This window comes from Neoarius graeffei, chromosome 3, assembly GCF_027579695.1.
Source record: "Neoarius graeffei isolate fNeoGra1 chromosome 3, fNeoGra1.pri, whole genome shotgun sequence".
Lineage (NCBI taxonomy): Eukaryota > Metazoa > Chordata > Actinopteri > Siluriformes > Ariidae > Neoarius > Neoarius graeffei.
The window spans coordinates 117888853-117906575 of NC_083571.1; the positions used below are offsets into that span (position 1 = coordinate 117888853).

At 39.8% G+C, this 17723-nt stretch overlaps 1 protein-coding gene across 1 annotated transcript in view; it reads right to left on the reverse strand.

Annotated features, from left to right (window-relative positions):
• Positions 1-17723, reverse strand: part of papola (poly(A) polymerase alpha) — a 53170-nt gene that overhangs the window by 12445 nt on the left and 23002 nt on the right. The window contains exons 9-18 of the mRNA XM_060917983.1: positions 11275-11413; positions 10829-10901; positions 10597-10717; positions 8517-8601; positions 4462-4515; positions 4195-4314; positions 4005-4114; positions 2280-2401; positions 2054-2187; positions 10-83 (exon numbers count right to left, since the gene is read on the reverse strand). Coding sequence (XP_060773966.1) covers positions 10-83; positions 2054-2187; positions 2280-2401; positions 4005-4114; positions 4195-4314; positions 4462-4515; positions 8517-8601; positions 10597-10717; positions 10829-10901; positions 11275-11413 — 1032 coding nt within the window. The remainder of the gene's footprint in view (positions 1-9; positions 84-2053; positions 2188-2279; positions 2402-4004; positions 4115-4194; positions 4315-4461; positions 4516-8516; positions 8602-10596; positions 10718-10828; positions 10902-11274; positions 11414-17723) is intronic.

Consider the following 17723-nt stretch of genomic DNA (forward strand, 5'->3'; position numbering starts at 1 on the left):
GACACGTACCTGTAGCAGGCTGCGTGCCTCCCGAGGTGTCCGTCTTCCCCTGAGAATCGGAGCCGGCAGCGATCCCTGTGGAGCTGCACGTGTGCAAACAGGCATGACTTTATCCATTCAAAGCTTTGTAAAAAATTTAATTTTTAAAAACGATAGTATGAGTTACTGAAAGTTGGATGATAAAATCAAATAAAATAAGACAGACGAGTCTGAAATACAGTGGCATGCAAAAGTTTGGGCACCCTTACTGAAAATGTCTGTGACTGTGAATAGTTAAGTGAGCAGAAGATGAACTGATCACCAAAAGGCATAAAGGTAAAGACGAGACATTTCTTTTCAGCGTTTTCTGCAAGATTTGTGTATTATTTTTGTTTTGTACAACTGGAGAGTGAAAAAAGAAAAGGAACACCATGCGAAAGTTTGGGCACCCCAATACATTTGAGTCCTCAGGTAACTTTTCCCAAGGTTCCAGACCTTAATTAGCTTATTGAGCTGTGGCTTGTTCAAATTCTTCGTTAGGAAAGGTCAGATGATGCAGATTTCAAAGCTGTATAAATTCTCTGACTCCTCAAACTTGTCCCTAAAATCAACAGCCATGGGCTCCTCTAAGCAACTCCCTCGCATTCTGAATAATAAAATAATTGATGCTCACAAAGCAGGAGAAGGCTACAAGAACATAGCAAAGTGTTTTCAGGTAGCTGTTTCCTCAGATCGTAATGTTATTAAGAAATGGCAGTTAACAGAAACAGCGGAGATCAAGGTGAGGTCTGGAAGATGAAGAAAACTTTCTGAAAGAACTGCTCGTTGGATTGCTAGAAAGGCAAATAAAAACCCCTGTTTGACTGCAAAAGACCTTCAGAAAGATTTAGCAGACCCTGGAGTGGTGGTGCACTGTTCTACTATGCAGCGACACCTGAACAAATATGACCTTCACGAGAGAGTCATCAGAAGAAAACCGTTCCTGCGTCCGAGCCACAAAATTCAGCGTCTGAAGTTTGCAAATGAACATCTAAATAAGCCTGATGCATTTTGGAAATGAGTCCTGTGGACTGATGAAATCAAAATAGAACTTTTTGGCCACAATGTGCAAAGGTATGTTTGGAGAAAAAAGGGGGCCAAATTCCAGGAAAAGAACACCTCTCCAACTCTGAAGCATGGGTGTGGATCCATCATGCTTTGGGGTTGTGTTGCAGCCAGTGGCACAGGGCACATTTCACTGGTGGAGGGAAGCATGGATTTGAATAAATACCAGCAAATTCTGGAAGCAAACATCACACCATCTGTAAAAAAGTTGAAGTTAAAAAGAGGACAGGTCCTACAATAAGACGATGATCCAAAACACACCTCAAAATCTGCAATGGAATACCTCAAGAGGCACAAGCTGAAGGTTTTGCCCGGGCCCTCACAGTCCCCTGACCTAAACATCATTGAAAATCTGCGGATAGATCTCAAAAGAGCAGTGCATGCAAGACAGCCCAAGAAACTTGTAGAACTGGAAGCCTTTTGCAAGGACGAGTGTGTGAAAATCCCCCAGGTAAGAACTGAAGATTATTAGCTGGAGACAGAAAGTGTTTACAAGCTGTGATACTTGCCAAAGGGGGAGTTACTAGGTACTAACCATGCAGGGTGCCCAAACTTTTGCTTCAGGCCCTTTTCCTTTTTTTCGTCATTTTGAAAATGTAAAAGATGAAAATAAAAAATAGTTTTTGCTTAAAATATAAAGGGAATGAGTCATCTTTAACTTTATGCCTTTTGGAGATCATTTCATCTTCAACTTGCTTAACTGCTCACAGTAACAGCAATTTTGACCAGGGGTGCCCTAACTTTTGCATACCACTGTAACACATACAGAAATTCTACAGAGTGCAAAATTGCTATTGCAGTATTGTGATAAAATCTTTGATCAGGGAAACTCCAGAAGGTAGATTATAATTTTAGAAAACAAATGTACGAGTAAATGAGTATGAAATGAATAAAAACAGAACTCTCAGATCTTCCAAACGAACAAAAGTGTCTCGGTTGTGAATATTTAGCGAGTGTGTGAGGAGCTCACCGGTGAGGACTGGCAGAGAAGGGTGTCCTGGCAGCACTGGAGGTGCCAGTGGGTGAGGGCATGGACATGCTGTTATCACTGTCCAGCGACAAGTCCACACCGCCCTCGTTCACCTTCAGTCCTTCAGTCGAATGCTACAGTGCAGAGGATCACAATAACGACTAATTAAACACTGACAGAGCAGACAAAACTGTATGGTTAAGAATTTGAACACAATTTCACTTACCTTCCTCCTTTTTGGGATAACAAGGTCCGGCAGGAGTTGCTGAAGTTGCTTCCTCTTCACGTGCATCGCTGTTATTTTCATATCGGACTCGAACATCTTGCTGCTGATGGCCTGACGGTACACTACATTTATAAGGTAAAAAATTAACAAGTTCCTGATGATCAGTAAGACTTGCATACAAATCAGGCTGACAATAACGCTGACACAAGCTCCTCTTCTTCTAATTATAATTGACGGAGTTATTTAACAGGAAAAAAATTTTTTTTAAATCTTCAATTTGTAGATTTCACCACAAAATCAAGAACTGGAAAAGCAGTGCTCAAATTGTGGGTTCTACTTTTTGTAGGCATGTAACAATTCACTCAATTCATGATATTTTTTGGAAAAAAAAATTAAGAAAAATTTGTTAAAATAAAAAGCAACATTTATTTTCCTTGTCTTTACCAACTAAAAAAAACCTTTTCATTTTCTTAATAAATAAACGATTTGCCCACATTTGTAAAGGCTGGAGAAACATAATAGCCCATTTACTAAAATATTCCTTTTTTTTTTTAAAAAGAAAATTAATAACAAAATCGGCCTTTTCTTAATAAACTTTCATGAACATTTGTTCCGCCTCCATTTGCTTCTCTTTTCTTTACCTTTCAGCAGTCTGTAAAAAGAAAGCGCCGATTCATTGTGGAGGTTTTTTCGTGGCATTAGAGCTGTGCTACTTCTGCCTACATTCTTGCAATCGTACGTGACTTACTGCGCCCTCTGCTGTCTAAATAATGCAATTACAGCTAGGAAAAACTAACCGTGTGTCTGAAATCACGCACTACTCACTATATAGTGGACTACGTAGTGAGTTCGCCATTTTGTAGTGCTGTCCGAATATATAGTGAGAATTATTACACCCTATATAGTGGACTCACACAATGCACCGTGAAAAGTAGTGTACAACCAATGGGCACTAACCAAGCAATATATACCATCATGCATTGCGGTCACGCTGAAAGAAAAAAAGTGTGTTGGGGTGAACGGACGGAGGAAGAAACACATTATAAACCGACATTCAAGTCCAATTAAAAATAGTAATTAATCAAAAGCCTCAAATTTGGTTTAATAAAAGGGAGCAGCAAAGAAGAAAGAAAGGATTCAGCCTCGATTTAAAAGAACTGAAAGATGCAGCAAACACAAAGCACTTTGTATTTATTAAATGTGGGAAATATGCTCAGTATAATATGGATTTATTATTTTGAAAACCCACCAGCCGACTGATCTGGCACGTTTTAATTGTGCGACAGTAATGGCGTAAATAACGGCGCGGTGGAGTAGTGTCCAAAAGTGTGTGTTCATTTTACCAATGAGCTCACTATGTAGTCCTCTATACAGAATTCCCTAGATAGTGAGTAGGGAGCAGTGAACGAGTGAGGGATTTCAGACACAGGGTTAAATTACGCAGGTGATCATCGCAATTCTTTTTAAATCCCCACGGAGTCAAATTTGTATCGCGATTTATCGTCATACAATATATCGTGACATGCCTAACTTTTAGCTTTCAAAATAAATTCAGTTCTATTTTAGTCCGACATCACAGATGTCACCTGATCACTAATACTGAATTATTCCTGATATTATCAAAGTAAATAGTTGTTTGTTTACATGTATACAAGATGGCTGCCACATAGTTAAAAAAAAAAAAAAGGAAAATAAAGAAACTAACTCCAGAATAGGATATCATACCCGTGTCTGTGAACGACTGTATGTCGAAGGTCAAGTCGACGTTAAGAAGTTCAGACCCTTCCATTTTCCTGAACTCGATACCAATGACCCACATTGTGCTCAACTCGGGCCTGGACACAAACAGGACAAAAAGTAACGTTCCAACGTGCTCAGAAATTCATCTGCAGCAAAACTAATCTACTACACTCACGCTTTATTGCTTTCCTTGTGTCCTGGGAACGACTGTGGATTCACATGTGCGAGAGTGATGAACTCGTTTTTCTCCAGGCTTCCCACCAGGATTCGGATCTTGGACTCGACGAGGCCGATCCTGTCGGGAACGAGAGCCTTAAAAGTCTGCGCTCACAGTAAATCTGTTTATAAAGAGTGTGTTACTGAACAGGCTCTCTGGATGCTGTGTGTAAGGTATTATAAAGGCTCATCATACCAATCATGTGACTCAGCATGGTCTACTCACCACTCGAGGTGCTGCTTCTCAGTGGGCGCGCTTGCTAGCAACACAATATAATGCCTTGGAACATAAAAAACAAGAACAAGGCCATTACATCCTTTAGACAGAGGTCATTTAGCTCAACACCGGGAAGGCGCCCAAGGGGTTATATCGAGACCGACAGTGAATTCAACTCAGACGCTCTGATACAGCACAATTAGTCTATTCTGGTTTTAAAAAAATAATAATAATTATATATATATATATATATATATATATATATATATATATATATATATATATATATATATATATATTTCCAAAACACCCTGTACTGTCCAAAAATAGTGCCTATTGAACATCAAGTTCCTAGAATGAATGAATGTACAATTTTTTAAATGTATTTTTTAGTCCTCTCTGCTCTCAACTAGTGTCTCAAAAATATCTGTCTACACAATGGTACAGTTAATTCTACACACTTCCTCCAAACAAACCTCACTCAACATCGGGATATGAAGTGAACAAAAAAAAAAAAAAAAAAAAAAAAAGTGTTGCCCATCAAGTCCAAAAAAATGAATTTCTGCCATTATAGATCACAGTCTTTCAATTCTCAGTCTTCAGTGATCAACTAAAATCATGAGCGCAGAGTATTTGAAAAAATAAAACACTACACAATTTCACATTAACATTTATTTTAAGTTGAAAAAGAAAAAAAAATTAAATAAAAACAAACAAAAAACATTCAGTGCAAAACTCGACCCAAGCTCCATCGTATTAACCATTTTCATCCCGCTCATCTTTAAAAATTTTATATAGAAGTGAATACAAATCCGAATAACTGGATTGATTTTGTCTAAATTGCAGCATTAGTACAAGACGTAGAGTTGTTAATAGTGTTACGCACACAAACCCACTTAAGTCCTTACAGTCGGAAGTGAATTCATTCGAAGTACGATAGCACCATCCACATGCTGCTTTTTTTTTTAAACAAAATCAAATAAGTTCATGACATTCATTCGTCAGTTGAATTTTCTACAAACAATTAGAAAAGTTGACTTTATTTTCAACATTAGACATTAACTCAATGAAAGTGACAATTTCCCCCATAAATGCTTCATTATTATTATTATTATTATAAAAATGTGTCTTTCAGCAGTGTGTGAGATGATTTAGGCATGCAGTGCTAAAGTGGTAGCTATAATCTACCTTATTCGATCTTGTTCTTTAAGCACTTTCAATTTTATCAGCATTTCTTTAAAGCTAGACGGCCTTTAAGATTTTTCAAGTGTAGGTCATAAAAAGAATTTTCCCGACACCCAATTATTTTTGTTTAATGACCGAAAGCTACTGAATTCGAATCACAGACTTCCAATTTTATTAATTTTTTTTAATAGAACAATTAATGAATTTATCTCCACGTGGCCCTAAATTCTCCACTATTTTTTCCTGCTTCACCATGACCCAATACAAGATACTACATCATGCATCACGTGGTGGGCTTTCCCCGTTCACGCAAGGCATTGTGGGATACAAATTTGAAACAGGAGAGAAAAATGGAGGACGTGAGTGTGCGAATGAAACATGAAAGAGCGACTACAGTAACGGAAAGAAAGTGAGAAGAAAAGACGTTATGTTATATATGAAGGAAAGGAAACGCAGGACCAAACTAATAAATATGGGCGCTCAGCGAGCACCTCGGTGTGATCAGCTGTTCGTTTAGCGACAGAATGATGGAACTGTCAGTGCACGCTCAAAGGGAAACCTGTAGATGGCAGTAATGCAACACTGTGGATGCCAGCTGCCGTAAAACCTAAAAGAAGGTAAACCTGCGCATGCGCACACGGACTTCCTCTGTCTGCTCGACTGCGCCAAGCGAGCGATTTCATGCACATTATTTGCTTTAATCCCCTCAAATTAAATAACTTCCCAGCCACAGAATGGCCTGATATTTTGTGAGATATTACAGAAATAAACATCACAATGAGCACATTTCACAGATTTTATGAAATTGAAAGGCTGCCTAGCTTTAAGGATTCACTGGAAGTACGAGACAAAACGTCATGTCTGATGTAAAGGGGGAAATTGCGTACAGTTCATTTTGGGCAGAAATATAGCTTAAAAACAATGACAAACTGTTTATTACAGGTGAGAGAATACAATACAGAAAAAACACAAACATGAACACAGGGAAAAGCATGTATTGTACTGCTACGGCTCTGATCAGGGACCTTTACTTCACTAAAACATGGTGGTTTTAACTGACACAGCACTGGTCAAAAGTTTAGACACACCTTCAAATTAAATCTTTTTTTCTTTATTGTAATCAAAAGACACTTCATGTCTTAAAGTAACGATGGACATCATTTCTCTTTACTGAGTTGAATGATTCTTGACATAATACAGATTACTACAGTTGTGGTGTGGAATACAGATATTTACTGTATTTAATTTTTTTTTACTGTTTGATAAACGCATTAAGGCGGCACAAAACTCGTCCACTAATGACCTTTTGACGAGACACGCCTGTTAATTGAACAGCATTCCAGATGACTCCCTCATGAAGCTGGTTAAGAGAATGCAAATAGTGTACAAAGCGTCATCAAGGGGAACACTGGATACGCTGAAGAATCTAAAATATATAACTTTGTTTATGGCGTAACTTCATGTGTGTTATTTCATAGTTTTGATATCTTCAGTATTGTTCAATGTAGACGACAGACAAAACACAGAAAAACCGATGAATGAGTACGGGTGCACAAACTTTTGACTGGTACTGTGTGTTTCTCTCACGTTTCATTAAATCTAACCTTGAGTTGAAAACAACTGTACTAAATATTTTGGAAAACTTTTTTTTTTTTTTTTTTAAATATTCACTGACTGGCAGATTACACTGTATAGATTATGAACGGAGGATGTTTTCACACTTGGTCCGAATGCTCGAGTCCAGACTCAGGACCGATTCTGGGCTTGTTCGGGGGCGGGGCTCATAACAACTGCAAGTTTGCACTCACAGAATGCATCCGATCTTCTCCGCAAAGAATCGGGGTGAGTGCGGGTTTTCACTCCAACTCCGCAGGAGCCGCTTGTTTGGAACTGAAACCTGTGTTCACACCAACACGTTTCAGATGAGATCATACACCTCAGACAGAGGAGGCCGACTTCCTTCTGAACCATGGACTGGAGTTCGCAAAATGGTAGGCACCATGTTCATTCATTTGCTGTTCATAATAATAATAATAATAATAATAATAGTAAATCCTCCTCCTACGGTACCGATACCCGAGTATGAGACTCAGTGCTCCTACAGAATCTTTCCAGTCCCGCATGCCAGCACGATACGTGCATTTTTCACGATTCTCTCAGCGCACCAGAAAGGCTTGCTAACTACGCTGCTCCAGTCCTATTAAAAAAAAGTTTTATAAATCAGTCACAAAAATAACTTCCTCCACAGCATCAAGACAACAGAAACAGGAAGCAGCATGAAACCAATCACGTTACTCAGCACGCAGCCCGAGCGTGAACAGCTTCAACACCTGATGTAGGTTCGGCTAGATGTTTTCAAGGAGGGCTGCGGATTTCCGGTCCTGGGCTCCAAAACAACGTTCCCACTTGAATCTTACCAAACTCAGGGCTCAAATATCCGGAAAAAACCACAAGTGTGAAAACAACTTAAAAAACTTTTTTATTATGGACAGATGTAAAACACAAAATACCACAAATTAAATCTGTTTCCCATTTTCAGATACCTACCTCAGGAATAACAAACACACTTATTTCAAAAATGATTGCCGGTCTACAATGATCAAGTCAAACAGTATTATTACAATTGAATTAACAGAAATGTAAAGCGCAGAAATGCTAAGACAGCAGCTCGGTACTAGTGCAAAGTATGAGCATGAACTCCATAATTACTCTTATTGAGATCAGATGCAGATTTTATCACCACACAACAGATGATGCAAGCAAGAATTAGGAAGGTGTGTAAAGGGGGTGGGGTGTGTGCCATTTTGAAAAATAAATCTTTATTCAAATAGTGTCGCCTTGGCGCATATATACAACAGGATAAACAGCTAAATACATACTTGTATTTCTGAAAGAAGTTTGGAGCTTCAAATAGTTTGGACCAGTCTGCTTTGTTCTGCAATATTTCATCCATGATGGCCAGACCTGGGGGCAAGAAGCACAGTGTTAAAGTTTATATATAAAATAAATAAAAAAATTAAAAAAGATCAGCTGTGAGCTCCTGCTCGCTTACACATCCCCCGCTCTCGCTTATATCAGAACACAAGCGATCGAAGGAACAGGACTCTTATTATGAATGCTGACTTCAACAAATAATGAACCCTGAAACAAGTAAGTAAAGAGCAGCGTCTCTCCCCAGGGGTTTCAAACAGCATCCTGCTAAACTCTCATTCTGAAACAGCGTCAAAATCCACCCTGTGTGTTTCGTAAATACACAGTCGGTAAACAGGAAGTCGATGCGTGACAGACCTGAAAACCGTAAACACGGTATAGAACCCCAAGCTGAAGCTCAGTACCGAGTGGCTATGATTTGTGGTTGCTGAGAAAAAGGGTGTTTTGGATGGACAGAAATATGGAGATACAGACAGACGGACGGACAGAGGTAAACCAGTATCCCCCCCCCCCCCCCCCCTTGGAGCAGGAGTATAAAAACAAACCACAACTGCCCAGAATGAAAAGGCTGGTTTTGGATGAGTTTCTGTGTTTCTAGTTCACTGCAGGAACCCTGACCATGACGTCAAATAATAGAAGTGAAAAACTGTGCAACAATTCTGAAAAATCGGTCCCCTATGGGTCCATGTGGCTCCTGCTTATAAATAAAATAGTTTTCTGATCCCATGTCCATACAGTAAATATAGCGCATATATATTTACTCTATGAGGCAGTAGCCACAAAAATGAAGCGTAATACAAAAATTAACAGTTTTTTAAAAAAATAAATAAAAATCACACAAGTAAAATATACCAAGTGTCTGTATTTTATATTATTCTACTCTTACCTCTTACAGTTTTTGAAACTGAAACCTCCGAACCGAGGCGGACACACGCTGTCACCATGACCCAAACTCTTATTTCCCGGAAATGGCCCGGCGCTAGAGCTCAGTGGTCTCGATACTCTTTTCAGCTAACAACTCGGAAGTGCATCACATCTCCATCACACACAGGACCACTGGCTGAAGGTGGCGAGGAAAGGGAGCCGACATGGAGTAGATTTTAAAATACGAACGTGCTTTCCCTCGGTAATCAACATAAACACGTCTGAAAGTGATTTCTTTAGTCTAGTCAATTTATTTCGAATGGTGAACTGACTTGTATACACTCACCGGCCATTTTAATCGGAACATGTGCATGCGCAGTGCACTCGTTACACTCATCCTTACAACACAGTGACTACAGCCTGTATAGGAGGCAGCAGCCACAAAAATCCACCAACAGCAAAACAGAACACGGAGGATGTTGAAAATGATGGATCAATCAGTAACCTGGGCAGGCAGAACAAGCAAACAGTGTGTGGTGCAGCTCTGCAGGCAATAAACAGGAGTAACAACCTTCCTGTTTTCATTTGCTGTGTACAGTGGAGTCCAAGTCGGACACCATAATGAAAAACGGAAACAATCCCAGGTTCATCATATAAATTATGAACTGAGGATGTTTTCACACTTGGTCCGAATGCTCAAGTCCAGACTCGGGGCTTGTTCGGGGGCGGGGCTCATAACTGCAAGTTTGCATTCACACAGAACGCATCCGATCTTCTCCGCAAAGAAATCGGGGTGGGTGCAGGTTTTCACTCCAACTCCGCAGGAGCCGCTTGTTTGGAACTGAAACCTGTGCTCACACCAACACGTTTCGGATGAGATCATACACCTCAGACAGAGGAGACCGACTTCCTTCTGAAAACCGTAGGTGATCAACTGTTTCCACTCCTTCGCAATATATATTCACCACTCAAAGATTAACTTCAGATCTTCACACCACTGTATATCCTCCTATATAATGTTTGTTTTTAATGGTGGAAGCGGGCTTCTATAAAAACCTGCGACACCAAATGTCCGTGTTGTGGTGTGACTCTGTACTAATCAATGATGAGCAGTTTCACTCTCCAGCTGCAATAACAACTGAGATTTTGAGAAACGTGACTAACCCTGTTTGAACTCTTCAACCATGACGTTACGGGTGGACACGGACACGTTGTAGGTGGAGTTCTGTTGAGGATAAGCTGGTGTGATGATGGGCATGAGGTGGTACCGGTCACTCGGGATCACCTGCAGGAATTGAGAATGACCTTCAGTGGTGTTCAAACCTCCAGTCTGAGCTGAAAGGACAAACATTCAGAGTGCGTAGATCTGCATTTAAAGAGAAGAGAAGATTAATACCCTCGGGTCCCACACTGGCAGGTTGAGGTTACACTCCACTGGCTGCTTCAAAAGGACTGGATTAGGCCACTCCCTAACACATGAAAGAGAGACGGTGAAAAAATTAATTACACACCTGTCAAAATGTGCATTCTGATCCATTATGTGACGTGATTAGAGAATAATCTTTAAGCCATGTTCACACCAACAAGCGCAACATTTACTTTTCATTTTATTCTTTTTTTTTTTAAACACATTCCTTAAAAATACATCTGAATACTTCTGAAGCAGGAATGTTTTACTATACTGTACATTATCCTGTTAATATTTCAGCCAAAATAGCCATTAAATAATTCTGCTGAAATCTTCGTCACAGTAAAATATGAAAGCCTGTGAAATGGATAAATTACAGCATTTTGCCCGTTACTATTTCAGAACCTTAACAACACAACAAGGAAAGGACTCACCATTTAGAAAACACTAAGAAGAACTTGTACACGAGGGTCGAAGCCACAGCATTGGGGTAAAGCTGACACGTCCTCGCTACCAGCATCGCCCATGACACACCGCCCAAGAAACCCAAGATGTTCGAATATATGTTGTGACCTGGAACAGAAATGTTCATGTTGAATACAAGAGAAAATTAAAAAAATTTATATTATATATATATATATATATATATATATATATATATATATATATATACACACACACACACAGTCCAAAAAACATGGGGAACATGGCCTAAGGGTTAGAGAAGCAGCTTTGGGACCAAAATCTGTGGTTGGTTGAAGAGAGCAACTGGACTTGCTTGAAGATTCTTGAAAACGTTTCGCCTCTCATCCTAAAGGCTTCCTCAGTTCTGTCTGACTAATAGGGAGTATCCGGTATTTATCCTCTCATGGATCATCATAGAATCCGAATCAGAATGCTGATGGCTGCGTTGTAGGTGGCTGATAAAAGATGTCATAGACACCCACCTCTGTTCAATGTTCCAGGTTGACAAAAATGAACGATCCTCTCTGGCTAAGATGTCTGCCAGTTTTCTGGAAGTCCTCTCATAGGGATCTCATCCCAAAGCGCGTAGAAACATATCTGTGATGAATCTCAGTCATCCAGGCACATAGTCAGACAGAACTGAGGAAGCCTTTAGGATGAGAGGTGAAATGTTTTCAAGAATCTTCAAGCAAGTCCAGTTGCTCTCTTCAACCAACCACAGATTACTATGTACCTGGATGACTGAGAATCTTCACAGACATGTTTGGGACCAAAAGTTCACCAGTTTGATTCCCTGGATGAGCAGAAATGGCTGAAGTGCCCTTGAGCAAGGCACCTGACCCCCAACTGCTCCCCAGGCTGCTCTGGGTCTGTTGTACAATCGCTCTGGATAAGAGCGTCTGATAAGCACCATAAAGCTGTACTGCCTTTCAGATTTTTCAAGTGTAGATCATAAAAATAATTTTCCCGACACCCAATTATTTTTGTTTAGTGACCAAAAGCTACTGAATTCGAATCACAGACTTCCAATTTTATTACTTTTTTTTGTTAATAGAACAATTAATGAATTTATTTCCACGTGGCCCGAAATTCTCTGCTATTTTTTCCTGCTTCACCATGACCCAATTCAAGATACTACGTCATGCATCACATGGTGGGCTTTCCCCGTTCACGCAAGGCATTGTGGGATACAAATTTGAAACAGGAGAGAAAAATGGAGGACGTGAGTGTGCGAATGAAACGTGAAAGAGCGACTACAGTAACGGAAAGAAAGCGAGAAGAAAAGACGTTATGTTATATACTGTACGAAGGAAAGGAAACGCAGGACCAAACTAATAAATATGGGCGCTCAGCGAGCACCTCGGTGTGATCAGCTGTTCGTTTAGCGACAGAATGATGGAACTGTCAGTGCACGCTCAAAGGGAAACCTGTAGATGGCAGTAATGCAACACTGTGGATGCCAGCTGCTGTAAAACCCAAAAGAAGAAGGTAAACCTGCGCATGCACACACGGACTTCCTCTGTCTGCTTGACTGCGCCAAGCGAGCGATTTCATGCACATTTGCTTTAATCTTCTCAAATTAAATAACTTCCCAGCCACAGAATGGCCTGATATTTTGAGATATTACAGAAATACAGATATCACAATCACCACATTTCAGAGCGAACTAAATTTCACCGATTTTATGAAATCAAAAGGCCGTCTCGCTTTAATGCAGTCCTCAAATAGTGGGGCGCGGTACGATGCCGGGGGGGGGGGGGGGGGGGGGGGACACGCTTTTGCCGTACTAGAATAAAGTGTAATTGCACATCCACTACAGTAGGTGGCAGTGGTGCTCTCATTGTCAGGGTGTGCGCAGGGAGTATTAGCGCTATGGGGTAGGGTGTTTTTGCCTACACACAGCGCAGAGCAGGAGATATGAAGTGCAGTGAACAAACCGTCAAGAGACACCATGGAAAAATATTTAACAGGGATGAAAAGAAAGGTGGAGACAGACGGAGATGAGACAAGCGACAGTCTCCCGAAAGCGAAGACGAGGAAATATGACAAAAGCGTATTATTGCAAGCACTTTGATGGACTTTAAATCTTTTCTGTTACAGACTAAAAAACAATGTTAATAAAGTTATTCTTTATTGTAAGTTGATCTATATTTTTCTTTTTTTGTTTTCTTTAATGTTAATAAGAATATAATGTTATGCAGAGGTGTACTTGTATTATAAGTACACCTAACACCATTGTTATAAGTCTTAAAACAATTTTATAGACAAATTATACTATTTATAGTCACGGCGGAGAGTGGAGGGGCGCGAAATGTTTTCTTCTTCCTAGGGGGAGGCGTAACAGAAAATAATTGAGAAGCACTGCTTTAATGTAATGTAACGTCAAACATTTTTCATGTAATCTTAGGAAACAGTCTTCTGTACACGGTTAAAATCCAAGCATCAAATTTTCAGTTCTAATCTTCAATAAAGGAGGATTTTGTTAGAGCCCAGGATTAACATGCATCCAAAATATTTAATAAGGGGATTCCCTGACTTAAGGAAGAGATTCGCACTAATGTACAACCAGAGACTATGGAACGTCAAAGAAATTGAGCAACATGCAGCGACAACGGGCAAAATAACCACTGGCTATGTAAAGTGGGCGGATACAGAGTTAAACTAACCTCAACATTGAGGTGATGTGATGAAGCAACAACCAATGGGACAGAAGGATACCACCGACTGACAAATGACACCAACACTCAAACGCTTCCCACAAAGAGACACCATCCTCACCTTTACTTGTTATTTTGGTGAAACTAACCAGTTTTCCAGTCATTTTTATTTCTAAAGATTTATCTTGAGATGATTTTTGATAGGAAGAATGCAATTAGCTTATTGCTGCAAGTGGCAGGTTATATCTCAACAGCTAAATTAACAGAGACTGACAATGCGCCTTCAAGTGTTACAGAAACCAGAAAAAGTTACGAAACTGAACAATCTGAACTAAAAGAAAGTAAATGTCAGTGAAACGTCACTACAGAAGCATAGCTCTGTCCGTATGCATACGCTCACTATCTTTATGGCCTTGAAGTGAACTAGCCAGCTACTTTACTTTATCTGTCCACACCCTTACAGAAAACACTGACTCACTGTGCTCTCTCTAAAATGCACAATGGACGTGAGACAGCAGTTGAACACGAGATTGAGTTCGTCACCGGAAGTGTGGCTCCTTCTACGCTATTGGTATTTAAAGGTCAGTTCTGCGCCGATTCGCAGATCAGTGGTGCAAGAACACCTGCTGGGGGAGAAAACTGCACCACTCCCTGCATTAAAAAAAAATTTAAAAAAAAAAAAAGTGTGGATTTTTAAAAAAGACCATTACCTATATATAGATAGTGAGCCAGAGAGTAAGCAAAGCATGAGGTAAACATGCCGATGATGACATGACACCACGTGATTCCTGCTGGCACAGAGTATAAAAATCCATACAAAATAATGACAGTCACATGACACACAGATCTGAGAAAGCAGATGAGATGTGCTTCACCTCTTCAGGTGACGTGATCGTAGTGTTTCCGCCTCATCTGCGAGTCACACCACTTGTCTGGCATACACACCACTACATCACCAAACAGCCGATTATAAGAAATTCAGGTAATTTAAAGTGAGTTGATCCACTGAGGTTTAGAAAGTCACGTATCGTACATTCAGCCTCAAGTGAGTCGTTATTTCCGAGGTGCAGAAGCTAACCCAAAAGGCAGTCTACTGAGGGAGCTGCGGACCAAAAGGAAAACGCCAACTGCTGAAAATCACGGGACAGTACGTCATCCAACCGATCACTTCCTTCGCCGATACCGGACGCCAAAATCTAGCACACCGATGTAATCGTATCTACTGCAGTACCGATATGGTGTTTTCAAAACGGTGCTTCGATAAAGGTTCCAGAAAACCAACGTCTATTTTTCTGTTGTTTCCGAAAGCACGCTTTGAAAAACTGCACATGCACGTTAAACTATTCTGCCACAACAAAAGGCCTAAATCCGAACGCAAAGTGCTGCAGCATGGCTGCTTTTGACTGCATTCATCCTTTCAAACGCAGCAGCTTTTCACCTGCTTTTGCAAAATCACTGCCATGTAAGAGCTGTGCTTTCTGGATTGAGAGATATTGGGTTTTTTTTTTTTTGTGTGTGTGTGTGTGTGTGTGTGTGTGTGTGTGTGTGTGTGTGTGTGTGTGTGTGTGTCTCTCATCTAAGCAGTGCTACTACGGTACTTACAGAGTGAAGCAACACGCACAGTATGTACAAGAAATAAACACAAGTAGAGCCGAGTGATATGGTGCATCAATATTGTGCTAAATGTCTCAATACACTTTTCTGAAATATTACAAACATCTATTACTTTAACAAACTGACAGCAGGTGATGTTAAATTTTGTAATCTTAAAATTGTAAAAAATATTCTCTTTATTGTTAAATGTTAACTAAAATTTACTCTCGTAAATAGAAAAATCTCTTTTATAACTAACAATAAACAAATATAACTTGCATCCATTTTGCAATGCGACACGCACATTATACAAGTTATTCCACGAAATCAATTCATATACGAGCTGATAGCTATAATACACATATGAGATTGAGTGGAATAACTTTTATTCTATCCACATTCACTGGCTTTTGAGAAACAGAGCATTTTTATTTTTTGCAAATTCGATAAATTAAAAAATATATATATATATATACACACACATACATACATATACACACACACAAAACGTCTGACAATCATTTCTGCTTAGTCAGATTTCTTAAAAACCTATCGCTGGCAGCACGAATTGACTAATATTTTTTTGTAGAAAGTGCCATCTCGCTGTCGTGCCGAGGAATCGAATAACTTTAAACATTTATTTCAAAGATTGTCAATTCACTATATATCAGGACATGTAGGAGAATCGAAATGCAAGATGTTAGAATTTGGTAAAGAAAAAAATAAATATATTATTTACCAGCTTAAGATCGGTCTGTATGGTGAAATACCGTGACCTCGGCCTTGAATACTGACCTCAGCCCAGAGGGGCTCGCTCAGTACTTTCAACACCTCGGTCACGGTATTTCACCATACGGACCTCCCGGCTGGTAAATAACTTCTATACGTTTCACTCCAATGACGTCACTCCCAGTGTTTTCCCGCTGACTAGATGCATGTTGTCAAAACAGTGAACTGGTTCAAAATTTAAATTCTTTTGATTAACTTGCATATTCTTTTTTTTTGTGGGCGTGTCCATATAACAAAGAACGTTACACGGTGGTGTGAAGATATGAAGTTTATCTTCTCGTGTTGGAAATATTTTCCCCTTATGAATATGTTCACTCAAAGATAAACTTCATATCTTCGCACAACACAAATGGTTAGAAAAAGTCCACCTTTTGTTGAAGTAGCTTCATCTCACAGTGGGAAATGAAAAAAAAAAAAGTTAAAATCCAACCTTTAATTCAGGGGTGTCAAACTCTTTCACTGAGGGCCACATCACTAAATTTCTAGGTCATCGAGGGCCAAATAATCACTGAGCAGCCATCTGAGAATGGCAACTACGAAATGTGCACAGCAAAATTATTAGTTTATTCAAGAAGTTTTGAACAGTTTCATTGGGAATCAGTCAGTCAAACAACTAAGAGTCTAATTTCCCGATTCATTTAATCTGATTCCATTTCAATACATTTCCAACTTTTTGTTTGAAATCTTTTAACATCAAAACATGAAAATGAGCGCAGTCAACAATTTACATTCAATATAACAACTTGCCTGCCCTCACCATTCACAAACTGTGTGGCAGTTAAAAAGTGTGTGTGTGTGTGTGTGAGTGAGCGTTTCAGTGAGCAGAGCTGTGAGCAAACTGAACAAGGTGTCTGACTCTTCCCAAAGCAAACACGCTTTCATCCACTTTTCCTGAAAGCGCTGACTATCAACTTTCCTTTTCTCTGACGTCCTGACAACAAGAAGCTAGCTCATGATCTCGCTTTAATCATGAACTAGCTGTTTACTTGAAATAGGTTGGCACCACCTAGTGGATGGATGAAGAACGGCGTTTCATGGTCATGGTTGTCGCAAAGAATGTAGAATCTCTGGTTGACGTGCGGGCTGTTCTGAATCTTTGTGTGGGCTGGATGTGGCCCGTGGGCCAGATGTTTGACACCCCTGCTTTAATTGAAAATGTTATTCAGAGAAAAGCACACCCCTGATCAAGAAGTACAACCTGTGGTGCACTCTCCTCTCAGCTCAGCCACAGGTTTCACTGGAGCTCAGGGCGGGGGGCGGAGGTGGCCAATGGCAGATTTCCCCACCATGTTCTTTTGAAAAAAAAAAAAAACTTTTTCCTCTTCTTAATAACCAACAGTAATTATTTATCCATGTTTGTAAAGGTTGGAGTAAAAGAT